General features: G+C 44.5%; 1 protein-coding gene across 1 annotated transcript; it reads left to right on the forward strand.

Moving 5' to 3' along the window:
• The first annotated feature begins 1,176 nt into the window (after positions 1-1,176).
• On the forward strand, positions 1,177-11,752 carry LOC104562258 (aldo-keto reductase family 1 member B1-like). The gene is made up of 10 exons (XM_062009713.1): positions 1,177-1,548; positions 2,301-2,468; positions 3,277-3,393; positions 4,704-4,781; positions 5,155-5,277; positions 8,556-8,662; positions 8,815-8,896; positions 9,404-9,487; positions 10,313-10,395; positions 11,148-11,752. Exons 1-10 carry the CDS (start codon positions 1,483-1,485, stop codon positions 11,188-11,190), a joined length of 951 nt encoding a protein of 316 aa, XP_061865697.1. The 5' UTR covers positions 1,177-1,482; the 3' UTR covers positions 11,191-11,752.
• The last annotated feature ends 3,866 nt before the right edge of the window (positions 11,753-15,618 follow it).

The following is a 15,618-nucleotide window of genomic DNA, read 5'->3' on the forward strand; positions in this document are numbered from 1 at the left end:
TCCCACCAGTCCTTTGAAAGAGATAAACAGCGGAAAGCCAGCTTTCCTTACAGCTGTGAGGGGAAAGTCTCCTCCTGCTCATGATAGCAAACAGCAAAATTAAAATACAGAACTTTTGCCTGAAGCCTTTTGTGATGAGATGGAGACATCTCTCTGATGAGAAACTGCCAGGGAAAACCGAACCCAAACGGTATGAGATAAGCACAGAGTTATCTAACAGTTTCATGATCCAAGTGAAAACACATCACATCCTGCTGGGGACGGTTGATTGTACTGACAGAAAACAGGAGGAACATTACAGAGAAAAATCAATTACATTGTTCACCCTTGGTTAAACAGAGCAAAAAAACCCCAAGCTGCAGAAAGCAGGGGACTCTGCTGTGGGAGAGGCACCCAGGGCTAGCGCTCACACCTGAAGAAACTTCTCCAAGTGTGGGTAAGCAGAAGCCTTCTGGCCAAGCCTGTTTTTTTCCACTGCGCTGCAACCTCTTCAGCAGAACAGAGTATGTTTGTCTGCAGACATTTCAGAGCCAGCTTCTGATGTGAGATTACCAGCCACCTACCACATATGATTACAATCATGCATTTTATTCTGAAATGCCCTCAGCACCTCCCTAAAGACAGGGGGACAATCTGATCATTATGTCACTTATTAAAAAGTCACTGTTCCTCTCCTGTGACTTTCAAAACACTTAAAAAAACCTCTTTCCCAATACTCAAAGTTAGTGGGTTTTTTTTAAACTCAACTTTATCCTAAATTACTTCTAACTCAGCATTATCCTAAAATACTTCCAAGCCATAGTTCACTTTCCCTTGAAGAGGAAGCTGCCATTAGTTCCATCTGGAATGAGGAACAGGATCTCCCCGTTCTCACAAGCCAACCATGCTGAGCTTTCTCTAGCCATCTTACATCAGCACACAAGGTCACACGATTCTGACAAGGGGGCCCAGCCTAGGTCACCATCCCTGTTGTGGGGACATGCCGCTCCAGCAAAGAACTCAGCCCTTCCTCGGCTCGAGGCTCAGAACTCATGAGCAGATCTTGGGACACAGGGAAACACTTCTTGCTCACGTGCCCTCTGCTATACCAATAGCGGGGACGGCTGAGCAGTGAGCTACACCATGGTAGCGAGATGCAGGCGGAGAGCTACCCGCCGGGCGCAGAAGCACAATTGAGCACGGCGCACCGAACGCCTTTCACGCGAAGTCAGCGCAGCCCCGGTCTGATAGACCGACGGACATATCCCAGGTCGCTGCGTAGCCCCGCCACCAAGGCCAGAAACGGGACCTCCTTCAGCCCTTAGCGACTACTTCTTGGCATCAGCTCCGGGCAGCTCGGCCGCGACACCGCAGCCGCGTTCCCAGGCACCGCCCCCATCAGCCCCACACGCCGCGCAGGGACGGGGCGGGCCCGGCCTGGCCGCTATTAAACGCGCTGGGTCGGCAGCCGCTGTGCTGGTGTTTGTGATTGCCCAGTGAGCCATGGCGAGCTACGTGCAGCTGAACACCGGCGCCAAGATGCCGATCCTGGGGCTGGGCACATGGAAGGTAACGGGGCTGGCAGCTGTTATGGGGCCTTATGCTGGCAGTGAGAGGGCGGCTGCGGCCGCCTGGGTCCAGCCTGGTATTCGGCCCGTTACCGCCCGGGCAGGACAGATGCCCTTTGCTGGCATCTCGCTGGGGAGGGAACGCGGATAAGGGCGGCCCGGGCCCTGCGGCCGTAGGCGAGGCTGCCGGTCGCGGGAGTCGTTCCCATTCGGGGTCCATCCCCGCCCCCGGCTACCTCGGCCGGAGTTTCCGCTCGATACGGAGATGTTGTTGTGGCTCTGGGCACTGGGGGTCTCTCACCGCCCGCCGGCCTCTCGCAGCAGCCCGAACGCCTGCGTGCTGCAGGCCTCGCTTCAGGAATGTGGGTAGCAACATGTGCTGGGCGAAGCCCTCCGGGGCGGCAGCTGCCCGGGGGGCCTCAGCGAAGCGGGGTGGGGAGGTGAGGAGGCCTTGGCCAGGCCTTGGATAACGGTGCCAGTGTTGGGGCCTCATTTCTGCGACGGCACAGTGCAGCCCTGCCTGGGTGACGGAGGAACAACTGGAGGCCGAGTTTTGGCTCTGGAGCTTATGTTCAAGAAGTGCATATGCTCGAGAATGCTGCAGGGAAAAGTGGCAGTCTCTTTGCTGTTAGTGGGCTTATTTTTGAGTGGACTGCTTTGGGTAAGGGGTGGCATTCTTAATTTTGTCTTGCTAGGGATAAAAAGCCTTTGATATGTTTTGATTAGGAATTTCCTGGCTATTATTTTTTACAGTCCCCACCAGGGAAAGTAACAGCTGCAGTGATGGCTGCCATTGATGCTGGATACCGTCACTTTGACTGTGCCTATGTGTATCAGAACGAAAATGAAGTTGGGGATGGAATTCAGCAAAAAATCAAGGAAGGTGTTGTAAAGCGAGAGGACCTCTTTGTTGTCAGTAAGGTATGGATGTGATGGTATAGGATCTCAGGAGATACCTGTTCTTTCATAGTTAACCCCCAGTTCTTTATTTTCCTAGTATGTGGTGCAGCATGGAACAATCCACAATGTTACTTAGGCCATGCATGAGTCAGGCTTCCTACTTTGCCTCATTCTCTCATGGAGAATCGTGCTGAGTATATACTGCTGATAGATATGATGCTTCAAACTTTCCCTGTCATGAAATTATGCTGTTCTCTTTCTTGCAATATCTGACCTCCTAGTAGGTGGTTTTAAAATCAAGTCTTGGTTAATGCCTTTTCTTTCTGTAGCACCCACTGTCAGGGGGTAATGGGCACAAGCTGGAACATGGGAATTTCCGCTTGAATGTGAGGAGAAACATCTTTCCTGGGAGGGTGAGAGAGCCCTAGCACAGGCTGCAAGAGATGATGTGGAGTCTCCTTTTCTGGAGAAGACTGTTTTCCAAAACCCACCTGGATGTGTTCCTGTGTAACCTGCTGTAGGTGAACTTGCTTTAGCAGAGAGTTGGGCTAGATGAGGTCCTTTCCAACCCTTACCATTCTGTGAAAACAGACAACTTCTGCTGTTATCTGTGACACTGTTCAGTCATTTGTGCTGCCGCTGCACATATTGCCCTCAGTATGACAGGCCCGTCTTGTTTACAGAGTGAGCCCAGTTTGAAGAGATCAGTAGGATGACTTAGTTCTGCATCACCTTCCAAAGGATGTGGGCACTCTCCTGGACAGGACAGAAGGGTTTCAAGAGGTTTAACCTAGAAAGTCATTTTGTACATTGGCTTTTTGTCTCTTAGCTTTGGTGCACCTTTCATGAAAAGTCTCTGGTGAAGGGAGCCTGCCAGAAGACTCTTGCAGCCCTAAAACTGGATTACCTGGATCTCTACCTCATCCACTGGCCTCTTGGTTTTAAGGTACGGTAACAGTAATGTCCTTGGCTTTGTGTGTTTTGACAGGCAGTTTTGAAGAGCTGTATGGCTTTATAGCTCAGTAATTGTTCCAGCCAGCACAGACGTGTTATGTGTCTGTTGTGTACTAGCACTGCTCTGCTGCTCAGCTTTACTGTAGCCACAGAAGCTTAGCTATTGCTTAGAACCTCTGAGATCCCTGCTTGCACAGCATCTTCAGCTCCTTTGCTCATGGAAGAGGTAGACCTTAAACTAGGAGTGGTTTTCCCTGCTGCAAGGATAAGTTACATTGCTCTCCTGTTGATCATTGCCTGTGTCTTTTCCACAAATCCAAAGCGTGTTCAAACAACCCTGATGTGGTTCCCTCTTTGTGGGATGGATGGCTGTGCTTTGCTGCCTGACAGAAATTCTTTGCTCTGCATGTTATGGAATCACTGAATGAGAGAAGGTTTCTGTCTTCGGTTTCTGTCTTTGATCCCTGAGTCCTTTAATACAGTACAGATTGAACTGACCTTTGCTGTAGGAGCCTTAGTGTTCCACAGACCTTGCATTTCAAAAGGTGAAACTTTTTAGTTCCTAACTCTTCTAGTGACTGCATGCAGAGGAACTAATGTCTCAGTTTGAATATTTCTAAGCTTAGTCTTTCTCTTAGAGCCTGATAGAACTCTTCTGTCTACTTGTTTCTGAGATCAGCTGGCTTTCTTGGCATCTGTGTTTTTAAAGTTAGTTTCATATGGATATAAGTATCAAAGTGAAAGTGTGTTTTGTTGTAGTAATGTATCAGTAGAAAACAATTGGGTTTGAATCAAGTTGATATTTGTAGTCCTAACTTTGACAAGAGACCTTTTCCCATTCCCTGTCCCAGCCACTTAAACAATGACTGTCTCCATGAAAGACCCCTCAGCAGATCTGGTCCAGTATGGACTGAACATGTTCTGTGTTTTTATTACACACTTTCATTAAAATTTCTTGTATCCATGTAGGAACTGTGTATTTTGTAATAGGAAAATAGACTTGTAAGCCAGCTATCATGCTACAGGTGGAGTGTTATGTTTCACCAAAGGTGTTTTGATGAGGCAGGGAAGACACTCTCTAGCAGAAGTACCTGTCTTTATTTGGATAATGGGTGCCCTAGTCCAGTGTGAAACAAAAGAAAAGGCTGAAGAATGTAGATAATTAGAACTGGTACTAGTTCTTCTGTAGAAAGTCAGTATTAGTATGTAGTGCAGTAGGAGTTTGTAGTATCATGGTCTTCAGCTGGTGTTAACCTAACTTCCCCCACAAGGAGTGTTTCAAGCATTTTCTTTGTCTGACAGGCAGGAGAGGAGCTGTTTCCTACAGATGACAAAGGCATGTCTATATCCAGCAACACAGATATTCTACAGACATGGGAGGTAAGTTCAGACAGCAGGAGCACCTGTTCTTGGTAGTCCCTTCTGTATCTTTGTTACTTTCAACAACCTAAATTGTCTCCTGTATCTAGAAGTACTTGGAAGGACTCACAGGTACAATAATGAATCACTGGGTATGATTATTTTCCGCTTCTAACTTGCTGTGAATTTCCCCAATGTCAAAGAGTGAGTCTTTGAGATTTAGTGAAATGGGAAACATGACATAAGTGTTCTAGTGCTCTGGGTTTGTTCCTCAAATGCTGACATTCTAACCCCTTCTTTTGTGCTTCTCATGAAGGAAATCAGCCCCATCAGGCAGAATGTGTTCTTCAGGCCCTGTCACATTGACTAGATGCTGACTTTGTGTTTCTTTCAGGGCATGGAAGAGCTGGTGGATGCTGGTCTGGTAAAAGCTGTTGGTATCTCCAACTTTAACCATGAGCAGATTGAAAGAATCTTGAACAAGCCAGGGCTGAAATACAAGCCTGCAACTAACCAGGTAAGCTGCACAGGGAGGGCAGGTGACTGATTGAGTACTGGTGTTTTATTAGATTATTTATTTAATAGTTACTAAGATCTTATTCTGCAGTAAGGTTATAGAAAGAGTGGCACAGACACAGCATGTTTTCGCAGTCCCACCCTTTAACTACTTCTGGATGCTCAAGGTGCTGTTTTTTATGGGCTTTGTGCACTACTGCTTAGAAATCTGGCAAAGAGCAGCTCCAGAATCCCTCTGTGGGGAAGTGATGGGGGCAGAGGGAACCCAGATGGGCTTTTAAAGCTTCCTTGAAGCAGAGTAAAACCTTGTGTGTGTGTATATGAGGACCTAACAGAATGGGATGATCTTTTTCCAACTTCCCATTGTGATGACTGGGAGAACTGAACAGAAACATGCTTTATGGAGTAATTACAGACTTAAAGCTTAGGAGAAAATAGGGTTGCAAGGTTGGTGTGGAGTAGAAGTCTTCAGGTATATAGACAGGACCTGAATAAAAGCTTAGGAAAAGTCATGTGGCAGGATACCTTGGGAAATAATCTGTTGTAACTTGCTGTGAGGTCAGGTGAGGTTGCCCAGAGCTTCATCTGCTCAGAAAACCTGTGAGGATTGGGAATGCACAGCCTCTCTAGTGTGCTCCACTGCCTGACATCCTGCCTTGGGTGTATGGGATTTTTGTCCTACCATGCAGTGCTGAAGAGCTTGTCTTGTCTTTGGATGAGCTTCTTTTAGGTATTGAAAAGCAGCTACTGGGAGACCTGAAGCCTTCCTACTCCAAGCTGAGCAAGCTCAGCTCCCTCTGTTGTTCCCCATACAGCACAATCCTGGTGGCCCTCTGCTGAATTAATGACGGTCTGTCAATCTTTCTTCTACTGAGGGGGCTGGGAAGGGAGAGCACTGGGCATGGTGTTATAAAGGTGGTCTGGCAAGTGCTGGGTAGAAGCAGCTGATCACTTGCCACAATTTATGGGCTGTGCTCCTGCTGCCAGGGCTCACTGCTGGGCTTCATGTTCAGCTCAGCCTGCTGTGGCCCTCGGGTCATTTCTAGCATGGTTACTTTGCATGTAGTCAGGCACCAGCCTGTGATGTTGCCACAGGCTTTGCCTTCCCAGGTGCAGGGCTTTGTGCAGCCTTGCTGAATTTCATGGGGTTTTTGTGCTTCCTGCCACTGAAGTGGCAGCCCTGCCCTTGTGTGTATTAACTGATTCTCCTCTGGTTTGGTGTCCCCTGGGAGCTTGCCAAGATTATAGCTTGGTGGGAGTTGTTGAAGAGGACAAGTCCTGTGGAGGTCTGTCTAGATATGTCTTTGATTGCTGTGGTATTTGAAGGATTGCAGTCTCAGTTATTGATACCTGATTCATTAGTTGTGGTAGTTGGAGCCTGTGTACTGAAAAGAGACTTAAACCTCTTTGTCAGAAAGCCAATAGGATTGTTCTCTGTAAGTCTGTTCAACATAAAACTGAAAGGTTGTGACAAGTGCAAAATTTATCATTTTCTACTGTATGTTTTCCTTGTCAGTCTCAATGTGCTTGTAGAATTGCTTAGTAAAAGTGTTTTGATACCTGTCAAGGTCTGCCACACCTCATTGCCACTGTAGCTGTAGTTGGTAATTGCCCTTGTATCTTGCACAGAGGTCACGGACCTTTTGTCTCTTTAACACTTCCAAATGTTCTCAAGCTCCTAGATTTCTGTAACAAAGATCAGAGCAACTTGTCTTCTTTGGTAGCTGTCTTTTGAAACGTGCTTCTTCTGAAGAAATGCTTGCAATCCTGAAAGCTGCTGTTGTTGTCACTTACCAGTTGGCCTGATGATGACTGCTTCTTGCAAACACTTGATCTGTGTTGATGTTTTGCATAATCCAGTAATTCCCTGTATTTGGTGATGTTCCTGTTAACTTGATTGCAGTCAATAGGTGCATGGGTTTCATTTGTGATGAGAAATTAATTTGGTGAGATAGTTATTCCATTACAATGCTACTAGTACATAGTTCAGTAAGGAAATCTGACTCTGACATGATGACTTTATCGTCATCACAATATGGATTGGAACAGCTTAAGAGTCTTGTTTAAAGATGTCTTGGCCTCTTCATCTTTGCCCAAATCTAAGACTAGATAATGTAGCTTAGAAGTTCTTGGATTTGAGTGTCACTGGACAGATAAGAATGTCTGCCTTGCTTATATGACATAAATTCTATTGACTAGTTGGGGAAAATAACCAGGTGATCTGTTACTCTTGTAGTTGTGTTTATGGAGCTGCTGAAGCAAAATAAATACAACTCAGGTTTTGGGACAAGTTATATGTATCTTGCTGTTTAGTATTCCAGCATGTCCCAGAAGGGAAACAGCCATGTAGGCTTCTGGTAGCAGCAAGCAGCTAGAGCCACTGATAAAGCACTGAGGGCTGTAAACTGATCACACGTTTTACATTTGCTCCACCTGCCAGTAGCAAGAGTTTCCAGGGGCTTCCCTCAGAACATAGCAGCAGGCTGCAGAGGGCTTGAATGACAGTGTAGTCAAAAGGGTTCTTGATGTTGCCTGATGCAAGAGAAGTGGTGCTGCCTGATGTGGAGCTATCCCAAAAGTGCTTCTGTGCAAGTATCAAATAGTCATGTTCAATTGCTGCCTCCTGACATGTGACAAATTCCTGTTGCATAACACAGATCTGTGCATTGGCTTACAAGAATATTGGTCCTTGGTTAAATAGTCTGTATTCTGTTCTGTAGATATTATTATGGGAGTTTATAGTGAGTACATGGGTCTATAAAAGTCTATAATGGGCAGTAAGCTAAAGGTCTAAAAATCTGTGGAAGTTCACCATTCACACTGTTTGCAGGCTGGAGATGCTCAGTGTGAGTATTGATATAAAGCAAATAAAACAATGCTGGCATTGAAGTGAATATGGTAGTTATAAAAAAACCCCCATATTTAATTAGGGATGAAAGGAACTTTGTACTTCCAGCCTGTTAAGATTTTACAGTTATCTTGAGTCCCTTTTACTGAACTCTCTCATTTAAGTAATTACGTAGTTGCTCATCCCATATGTCGGAGGTTATATGATTCAGCAAAGTTTTAAGGACACAGTCCTTGGGCCCTTCACTGCAAAGAGAAATGCTACAAAAAGTAGAAAGGGTGTGGGGACATACAGAAAGCAAAGGCTGTGTAATACTCAATAGAAACTACAAATCTAAGGTTGTTTTCTTTGTTAATTTAATTAGGAGCTAACCCCAGGAACATATTAAAGCAATGAAACCACTGTCAATCTTTGTTTTCTTATGTTGGCAGATCGAATGTCATCCATACCTTACCCAGGAGAAGCTGATCAAGTACTGTCAATCCAAAGGGATTGCTGTGACAGCATACAGTCCCCTTGGCTCTCCTGACAGACCATGGTAAGATTGCTTTGTGCTTTGCAAGGGAGCTGGCATGGAGTACGCTTGAAAATGACACTACAAGATTACCATTAATTATTCATTCAGATACAGAGCTCTGCCAAATTAGATCCATGGAGGTTTCTTGTTACTGTTTTCTTGTCTCTGTGCAGGGCTAAGCCAGAGGATCCTTCCCTTCTGGATGACCCCAAGGTCAAAGAGATTGCAGCCAAGCACAACAAAACCCCAGCACAGGTATGTTAGTGCTGGACACTGGGTGCCCCTTCCTGTACCACAGGACAGCTCATGACAATGCAGAGAACAGGCTGGCTCTTCATTTGCCATCACCTGTGGTGCTGTCCTCTGGTGTTACATAGCAGTGCAGGTTTGTTAACCATGTGGCCTGCAGTGCTTGTCAGGGCACTGTGATCATTGGCAGCAAACATTCCCTTGACCCGTCTTCAGGTGCTGTAATGTTTCGGTCTTCCCATTGTATAGCCTTCTAAAGCCTAAGTGGGAAGGAAAGGAACTGAGTATCATTAAACTGGATGGGAAAGAGTCCTATGTGGGGTTGCACCACTTTGCTATTTGGGCTTCAGCAAGTACTGCTTAGAGTTCAGGTGTAATTGGAAATGCAACTCTGCAGAAGTGGGTTAATTCTGCTAAACTGTCCAGTTTACAGAGAGCAGCTGTTGGAACAGGCTCTGTTTGTTGTAGAACACAAGCCATCCTCTCTCTGACTTAGTGATATGGCTCTTGTAGGTTCTCATTCGTTTCCACATCCAGAGAAATGTGATTGTGATTCCCAAGTCTGTCACGCCACAGCGCATTGTGGAGAACTTCAAGGTGAGCCACTAGAAGTGAGCTGGGCACACAGCATGTTCAGGGCTGGCACAGCTTGCCCTTGCACAGCAAGCAGTGATCCTCCCTCACCAAAGGGGACTGCCAGCTGGAGCTGGTGGGAGAGGGGGAGGTGAGCAGGAAGAGGGAGGAAGTGAAAAAGTTTCAAGCTGCAGTTACTCTGTTGACCCACAATATACTGAGGGCCCAACTCAAGATTACAGTTGGAGAGCAGGAGTGAACAAAGCTTTTAGAAACATTATGCTGATAAACTTAGCAGTCATGTTGTTTGCATTCTATTGTTTGTCACGTGAGTGATGTGACAAGGGCTTTCTTGGGGCCCAAGTACAGTGGCACACCACAAAATGCTTCCTTGACTTTAAGAAAAGAGTCCTGGTGTCCATAAACCACTCATTCAGTGGTACTTGACTGAAACCAGTCTTAATTCTGGAAGGTCCTTAGTTGCCATAGGTGGAATTTGTCTTACAGATGTTCTGTTGGAGTAGGACAGAAAGTAATGCAAAATGCCTCAGTCCTGCCTTTGTGAAAGATGGATCTAAGTGATCTGCAGGTTTCTTAGAACAACTGGCATGAGTAACTGCAGCCTGAGATTTCTTTCATTCCTCTCCTTGCTCAGCTGGCAGCTGTGGAAATTGAGAGCCCTCCTTGTGCTCTTTCTCCTTTATGAAGCAGTAGTTTCTTTTACCAAGCAGCCCCTACCCTATGGACTGCACTCCCACACTGTGCATTTGTTCTTGAATTTTGATTTTATTTTTTCTTTCAAACTCTGCTTTGTTCAAAGAGATGATTTCCTGCTGTTTCTCTTGCTAGGTGTTTGACTTTGAGTTGACTAAGGAGGAGATGGCAACTATTCTCAGCTTTAATAGAAACTGGAGAGCGTGTGCAATGATCTCGTAAGTGATAGTGGGTTTTTTCAAGCTGTTACCAGTGAGTCAGTTTGGCATTTGAAGTGATAGATACTAGTCTTGGTTAAAACTCAGGATATGCAAACTCAATTTTCAAAGGGGCCATTCTCAAAACAACTTTTCTGAGTAAGACATTAAATGTCTGTGTTATGAAGCAAGTCATGATAAGCATAAAGCAGATTTCATGTTTGCCTTTAGTTCAGTCTCCAAGAAACATTTTGTAGCTGGAATTACAACAGGAGGCTTCTTACCCATCACTCTTATTCTGTCCATATTGGAGACTCAAATTATTGAGTACCTTTTGTTTTGCTAATGTTTTGTTGTTCTGCCATGACCCTCAGGTGTGCTGTCAAATCTGCCTGCATCTTCTGCACTCACTTTGCAAGCACTCACGAATGTTCAGAAAGAAACATGACTTCCAAGTTGGAAGCGTAAAGCCAGATAGGAAGCCTTTGTTGGAAGGCTGCAAAAGAAGGCAGACTTCCTGTCAGGAAACAATGAAACCTTGAATTAGTTGTCTATAAAACATCTAGGTCACATGGCCTGAAATACTTGGAGTCTGAACAACAGAAGGCAGTCAAGAACCTCCCTGTTCACAAATGCAGTGGGTCACCAAGGAAAACAAAATGACTCTGCTTTGATACAGTTCAGCACCTTCTTTGGTGTCTCTTTGCAGTGGTTACAGCTGTGCATTGTATCTTTCAAACAGGAGGTAATCTTTCCTCTTTGATTCCCTTCAGGTGCAAAACTCACAAGGAGTACCCTTTCCATGCAGAATACTGAAGATGGTTTCCTGCCTTTCTTCAGACTTCAGATACACTCTGCTGTTGCCTATGAGTTGTCTGTGTTGCTTTCTCGCTGCACCAGACACCCACCTTTTTCCTTTGTTTTCCCCTCACAAAGCTGCAGTAGATATACTTGGTGATTTTGGTTTATGTTTTTGAGGAAGAAGGAAATGCCAAGGGATTATGAAGAGCTTGCTGTGTGGACTTGGTAGATTGTCTTTGCCAAACTCTGTGTCTGCAGTTGGTAAGCAGAAAACACGGAGAAAGTTTGAACAAGCTGTCACTTTTCTTTTGGAATGCTGAATTGGAGGTAGTGATTCTGTCTGGAAGGACCAGGATACTGGCAGATTTTGCATAACTGATGAGGTTTGCTTTTTTGTGTTCACTTTTGGTTTTGGCTTTCTTTTTTTGTAACACTCCATGCTTTTTCTCTAATTGCAAGTACAAGTTGCTGTCCAAGTACAAGAGTTTCCACATGGGTGGTTCTTTAGAAATTACATAGGTCCTTGTTGGTGATGTGAAAGCTGGTTTTGCCTGTAATAAAATAGTTAATTACTGTGTGTAATGGTTATTTTAGCAGACCTGTGGGGGTAGTAATGCTGGATTATTGCTGTTCTATCAGCTGTCTCTAGTGATCACCCAAAAGCAAGGAAAATTGCTGTCCCTTGAGATATCACCTACTGTTGATGTCCTCTGAAGTGTGACCTGCTGACTATCTGCGCTTCTGCTAGTGCACATGTGGAACACCTGAGTGTAGTGAACCCTTTAAGTCTGCTTGAACTGCTCTTTAAATAGAGCTCTTTTGGTATTCCTGACAGCTAATATACTGATGCTTTAATCATTTGTTGATTTATTGAAGTGATGGTATCCTTGGGCTAATGGGACAAACATTCAGTTCACAATTTGAAGGCTGCACAGCATTCTAAAGGATCGTTTTAGTAAGCAGTGGAAAACTTGGTCTTTCCAGGCAGGCAGCACATGATGCAAGAAAGAATTCTGTGCTTGTACCAGCTGCGATTTGCAAGTGCAGTGAAAATGGGGTTTCAAGCAAAGCCTGTCATGAGCTAGCAGATCAGAAACTTTCCAGTTTCTTCTGGGAAGGTGGGGAAACAGGTTTATCTGCAAATTTTTACTTATGAGATGTGTTTCTCCCTTGGATGTCTTTAAGATTTTCACAAGACTTGCAAGTAATGGGTTTCAAGTTGTTGCCTTCTGAGAGCTGCTATTCACAAAATGCGTTTGGGCACTTGCAGATTCAGTGGCTGGTGTTGGTTGGCTTTCTTGCATCTTCATAAAATTGGGTTGGTTTTTTTTCCTGGTGTTTGATTAGATCTAGAGTGTGACTTGTCCTCTAAAAGCCTGGCAGCAAGGGATTTCGTAGCAGTTGAAAGAAGGGAGAGTGCAGACCTGTTAATGCATAACCACCCCTAAACAGTGAAGGGTAGGATTCCAGTTCTGTAGCTGCATTAATGTACCTTGAAGGGAGCTCAGCCAGCTTAAAACATCCTATGAATGCCATTCTCAAACTATTTGTGAAGTAGGTGGCTTCCTGCTACTGATGAAGGTAATAAGGAATCATACTACTATAAAAATTCTTATTGATAGAGGTTAACCATTACACTGAGAAAACAGACTTTATCTTCAAATGCTTCTTTTAAATCTTTCCGCTACCGTGGAGGCCTGACTTCACAGGCAATATGGTTGTGGTCAGAATAACTTCCAGTAGGCTGAACAGATAAAATTGAGCTCATGTACAGCATAAGGAGAGAGTCAATGTCTGACTCTAAGCAATATTGTCCTCTAATGCTGATTCTCCTAATGTAAATTGATTATTATAACTTGAAATTCTGGTCTTAAAAGCAACTACAGAAAGCTTCAGTTTTGCAAGTGTTTTGTACCTCTACAGTGTGATAAATAAAAGCCCAAAGGCATCTAAAAAACCAGCTAATGCTCTCAGATTAGTCTGAGCTGTGACAGAAAGCTGTTTGGGGCAATGTTGACTGACTGGGAAATATCAGTTTTGTGACAAGTGGGTTCTGGCAAGAAGTAAAATTGAGGGTCAGGGTTTCCAAAACAGTACATTGGGTTCTGTTAGTTTCCTCTGTTTTCTTTTCACTGAAACTTTGTGAAAGCTTGTGCCTGAAATTTTCCATCCCGAGTGGGGATTTTACTGGAGAAGACTTTTCAGGCAGACTGGTCTGCAGCAGAAGGGAGTGTAGCTGGCATTTCAGAGTGGAGTGATGTAGTAACAGGCAAGCTCTGTGTTTTGCTGGATGACTTAGCAGGAAAGAATTTGGAAAGGGTTGTTCAGGGACACGGTGCAGCATTTAACGTGGACACTGGGTGAAATAAGAGTGGGAATAGAGGAGCAACAGAAGCACCTGAGTGAAGGGACAGCAATGCCTGATGACTCTGAACTGCTGCTTCAAGGCCAGATCTAATTCAAGCTGAGGCAGAGGTAGAGCCAGTCTTCTGCACTGCAGCCAAGCCTTTGTTTCATCTAAGTTGACCTCTGGGGATTGTTACAGTAAAATGTCTGTTTTGCCGCCATACTTGTGCCACGCTGTCTGCCTGCAAGGGTAGAGGTTTCTTTTCATCTCCTAAAAGGTAAAGTGGGAAGATCAAAGGATTAGATATCCGGAGCTTTGCATTGCTGCTAACTGAGCTCTTCCTGCTCTAACTGTTCACAGCATTTGTTTTTGTATTGTGATTTGACAGATCTCTGGGTTTCTGATCAAAGAAATTTTTAAGGACAAATGCAATCTTGTAGCTCTTCCAATGAAAAGTGGTTGTGTTTTTGTTTTGTATTTTTGATTTAAGAACTTGTAGTTCAGCTCCACCTCGTTGGCCTCTCTTACTAGACTTTCTCAGGATCCTGGTGCAATAGTTCAACTAGTGTGATACCATAGCACATCCTAGGAAGAGGAGTCCAGCCTGCAGGAAGGAGACAAATATGTTCTCAAGACAAGTAGAGGTCATACTTGCACCCAACTTCTTTCACTTTAAGCTGCACTCTGTCACTGCTTGAGATGATGCCACATTAGTAGGCCTCTCATGTTACAACAAAATGGCTCTGACAGAACAGATCCATTTCCATAGTAGCAGAGAATTATAGTGAGCTAACTTATTAGTGAAAACAGGTAGAAGAAATTGGCAGTTATCTCCCTGGGGAAGGCAAGAAACTTCTGTATAGATCATTGGGGGTGGCTGAGGAGAACACAGGCAGCTGCTGGAATTGTCACCTTCCTGATAGGAGGTAGGACCACAGACTTGCAGATGTGTCAGGTTGCTATTGACACTCCTTTGGGAGAAAATGGCTTAACTTCTGATATTGGAACACAAATACACAAGCCTACCTGGCTGCAATCACTTTCTCCATGATGCTTAGCTTGGTCTTTGTAAGACCAGACTAACTCTCTGGGGAAGGAGAGGCAAGATCTCTCCTCGTGCTGAGCTCAAGAGACTGAGATGAAGTGCATACTGTAACATTTGTGCAGAGTTGTGAAATCCAGGGCACAGGAAACTAAATTATCCAAAACAGGAAAAGCAAACCCTGTGTTTATACTTATTAATCTCTATTCACTATGCTGAAGATATGACTAGAAATCTGGAGTCTTGCTTAACAGGAGCACAAAGGAAGTGGCTTGGGACAAGTTATTTTCTTTTTAATCACTTAATCCTCCCCTAGTTTGTCATCTGTGAACTCTGTCAGTGTCTACTTGTAATCTCTCCCTCTGCCTTGTGCTGGGTCACTTAAAGTACAAACATCTGTAAAACTACATTCTTCCCCAATTTAAGTGAAAAAAAAAGGAAGCTGAATATACAACCCAGCTTTTTTGAACTGAGATGAGCCTGATTACAAGCCAGCTGCCAACTGCTTATGAGAACAGCTGAACTGAATAGGATTAACTACTACCTGCTGCAGCATCCTATCTCCACTGTGGCCAAAACCAATTCTTAAGGTAAGCTGAGCATTGCAGTGGTGTGTTCTTAAACTGTCAGAATATTTCAAGATCTTTCAGTGTTTGTCAGCCATTGGTTAACTCTTACTTGTTCAGTTACTTTGTCACTTGGTTCTGTTCCAAGGGAATCATTTTTGACACCTGTGCATCTCATGAAGGTGCACTCTCTGTTGCTTGTTTTGGGCTTGTCTCCTGCTAGATTCATTTGGTGCTGCTGGTTTTTACAGTGGAGGAGATGGCAAGTGGTCTTATTTCCAGTCACACTTAGCAAATCTGAAGCAGTGTGTGTGGAAAACTTCTGGTGTAGCTCCCGACACTGGTGTCAGGTTGAGGAAAGTCTTGGTCTACTTAATTGCAGTCTGTATAAATTATCCTAGGCCATTGATTGTCCTAGGCAGTGTTCTAGAAGTCTTTAAGATAAAGAGCAAGGGAACAAAACTTTCTGTGAAGGATTAAATGCAAAA

The sequence above is a fragment of the Colius striatus genome, chromosome 1 (genome assembly GCF_028858725.1).
Source record: "Colius striatus isolate bColStr4 chromosome 1, bColStr4.1.hap1, whole genome shotgun sequence".
In the NCBI taxonomy this organism is placed as follows: Eukaryota; Metazoa; Chordata; class Aves; order Coliiformes; family Coliidae; genus Colius; species Colius striatus.

Excerpts from the sequence above, each read along its gene's own strand:
- LOC104562258 (XM_062009713.1), top strand. The coding sequence starts at position 1,483 with ATGGCGAGCTACGTGCAGCTGAACACCGGCGCCAAGATGCCGATCCTG. Across the intron at positions 3,394-4,703 it reads ACTGGCCTCTTGGTTTTAAG|GCAGGAGAGGAGCTGTTTCC; the intron begins GTACGGTAACAG and ends TTTGTCTGACAG. Across the intron at positions 5,278-8,555 it reads ACAAGCCTGCAACTAACCAG|ATCGAATGTCATCCATACCT; the intron begins GTAAGCTGCACA and ends TTATGTTGGCAG.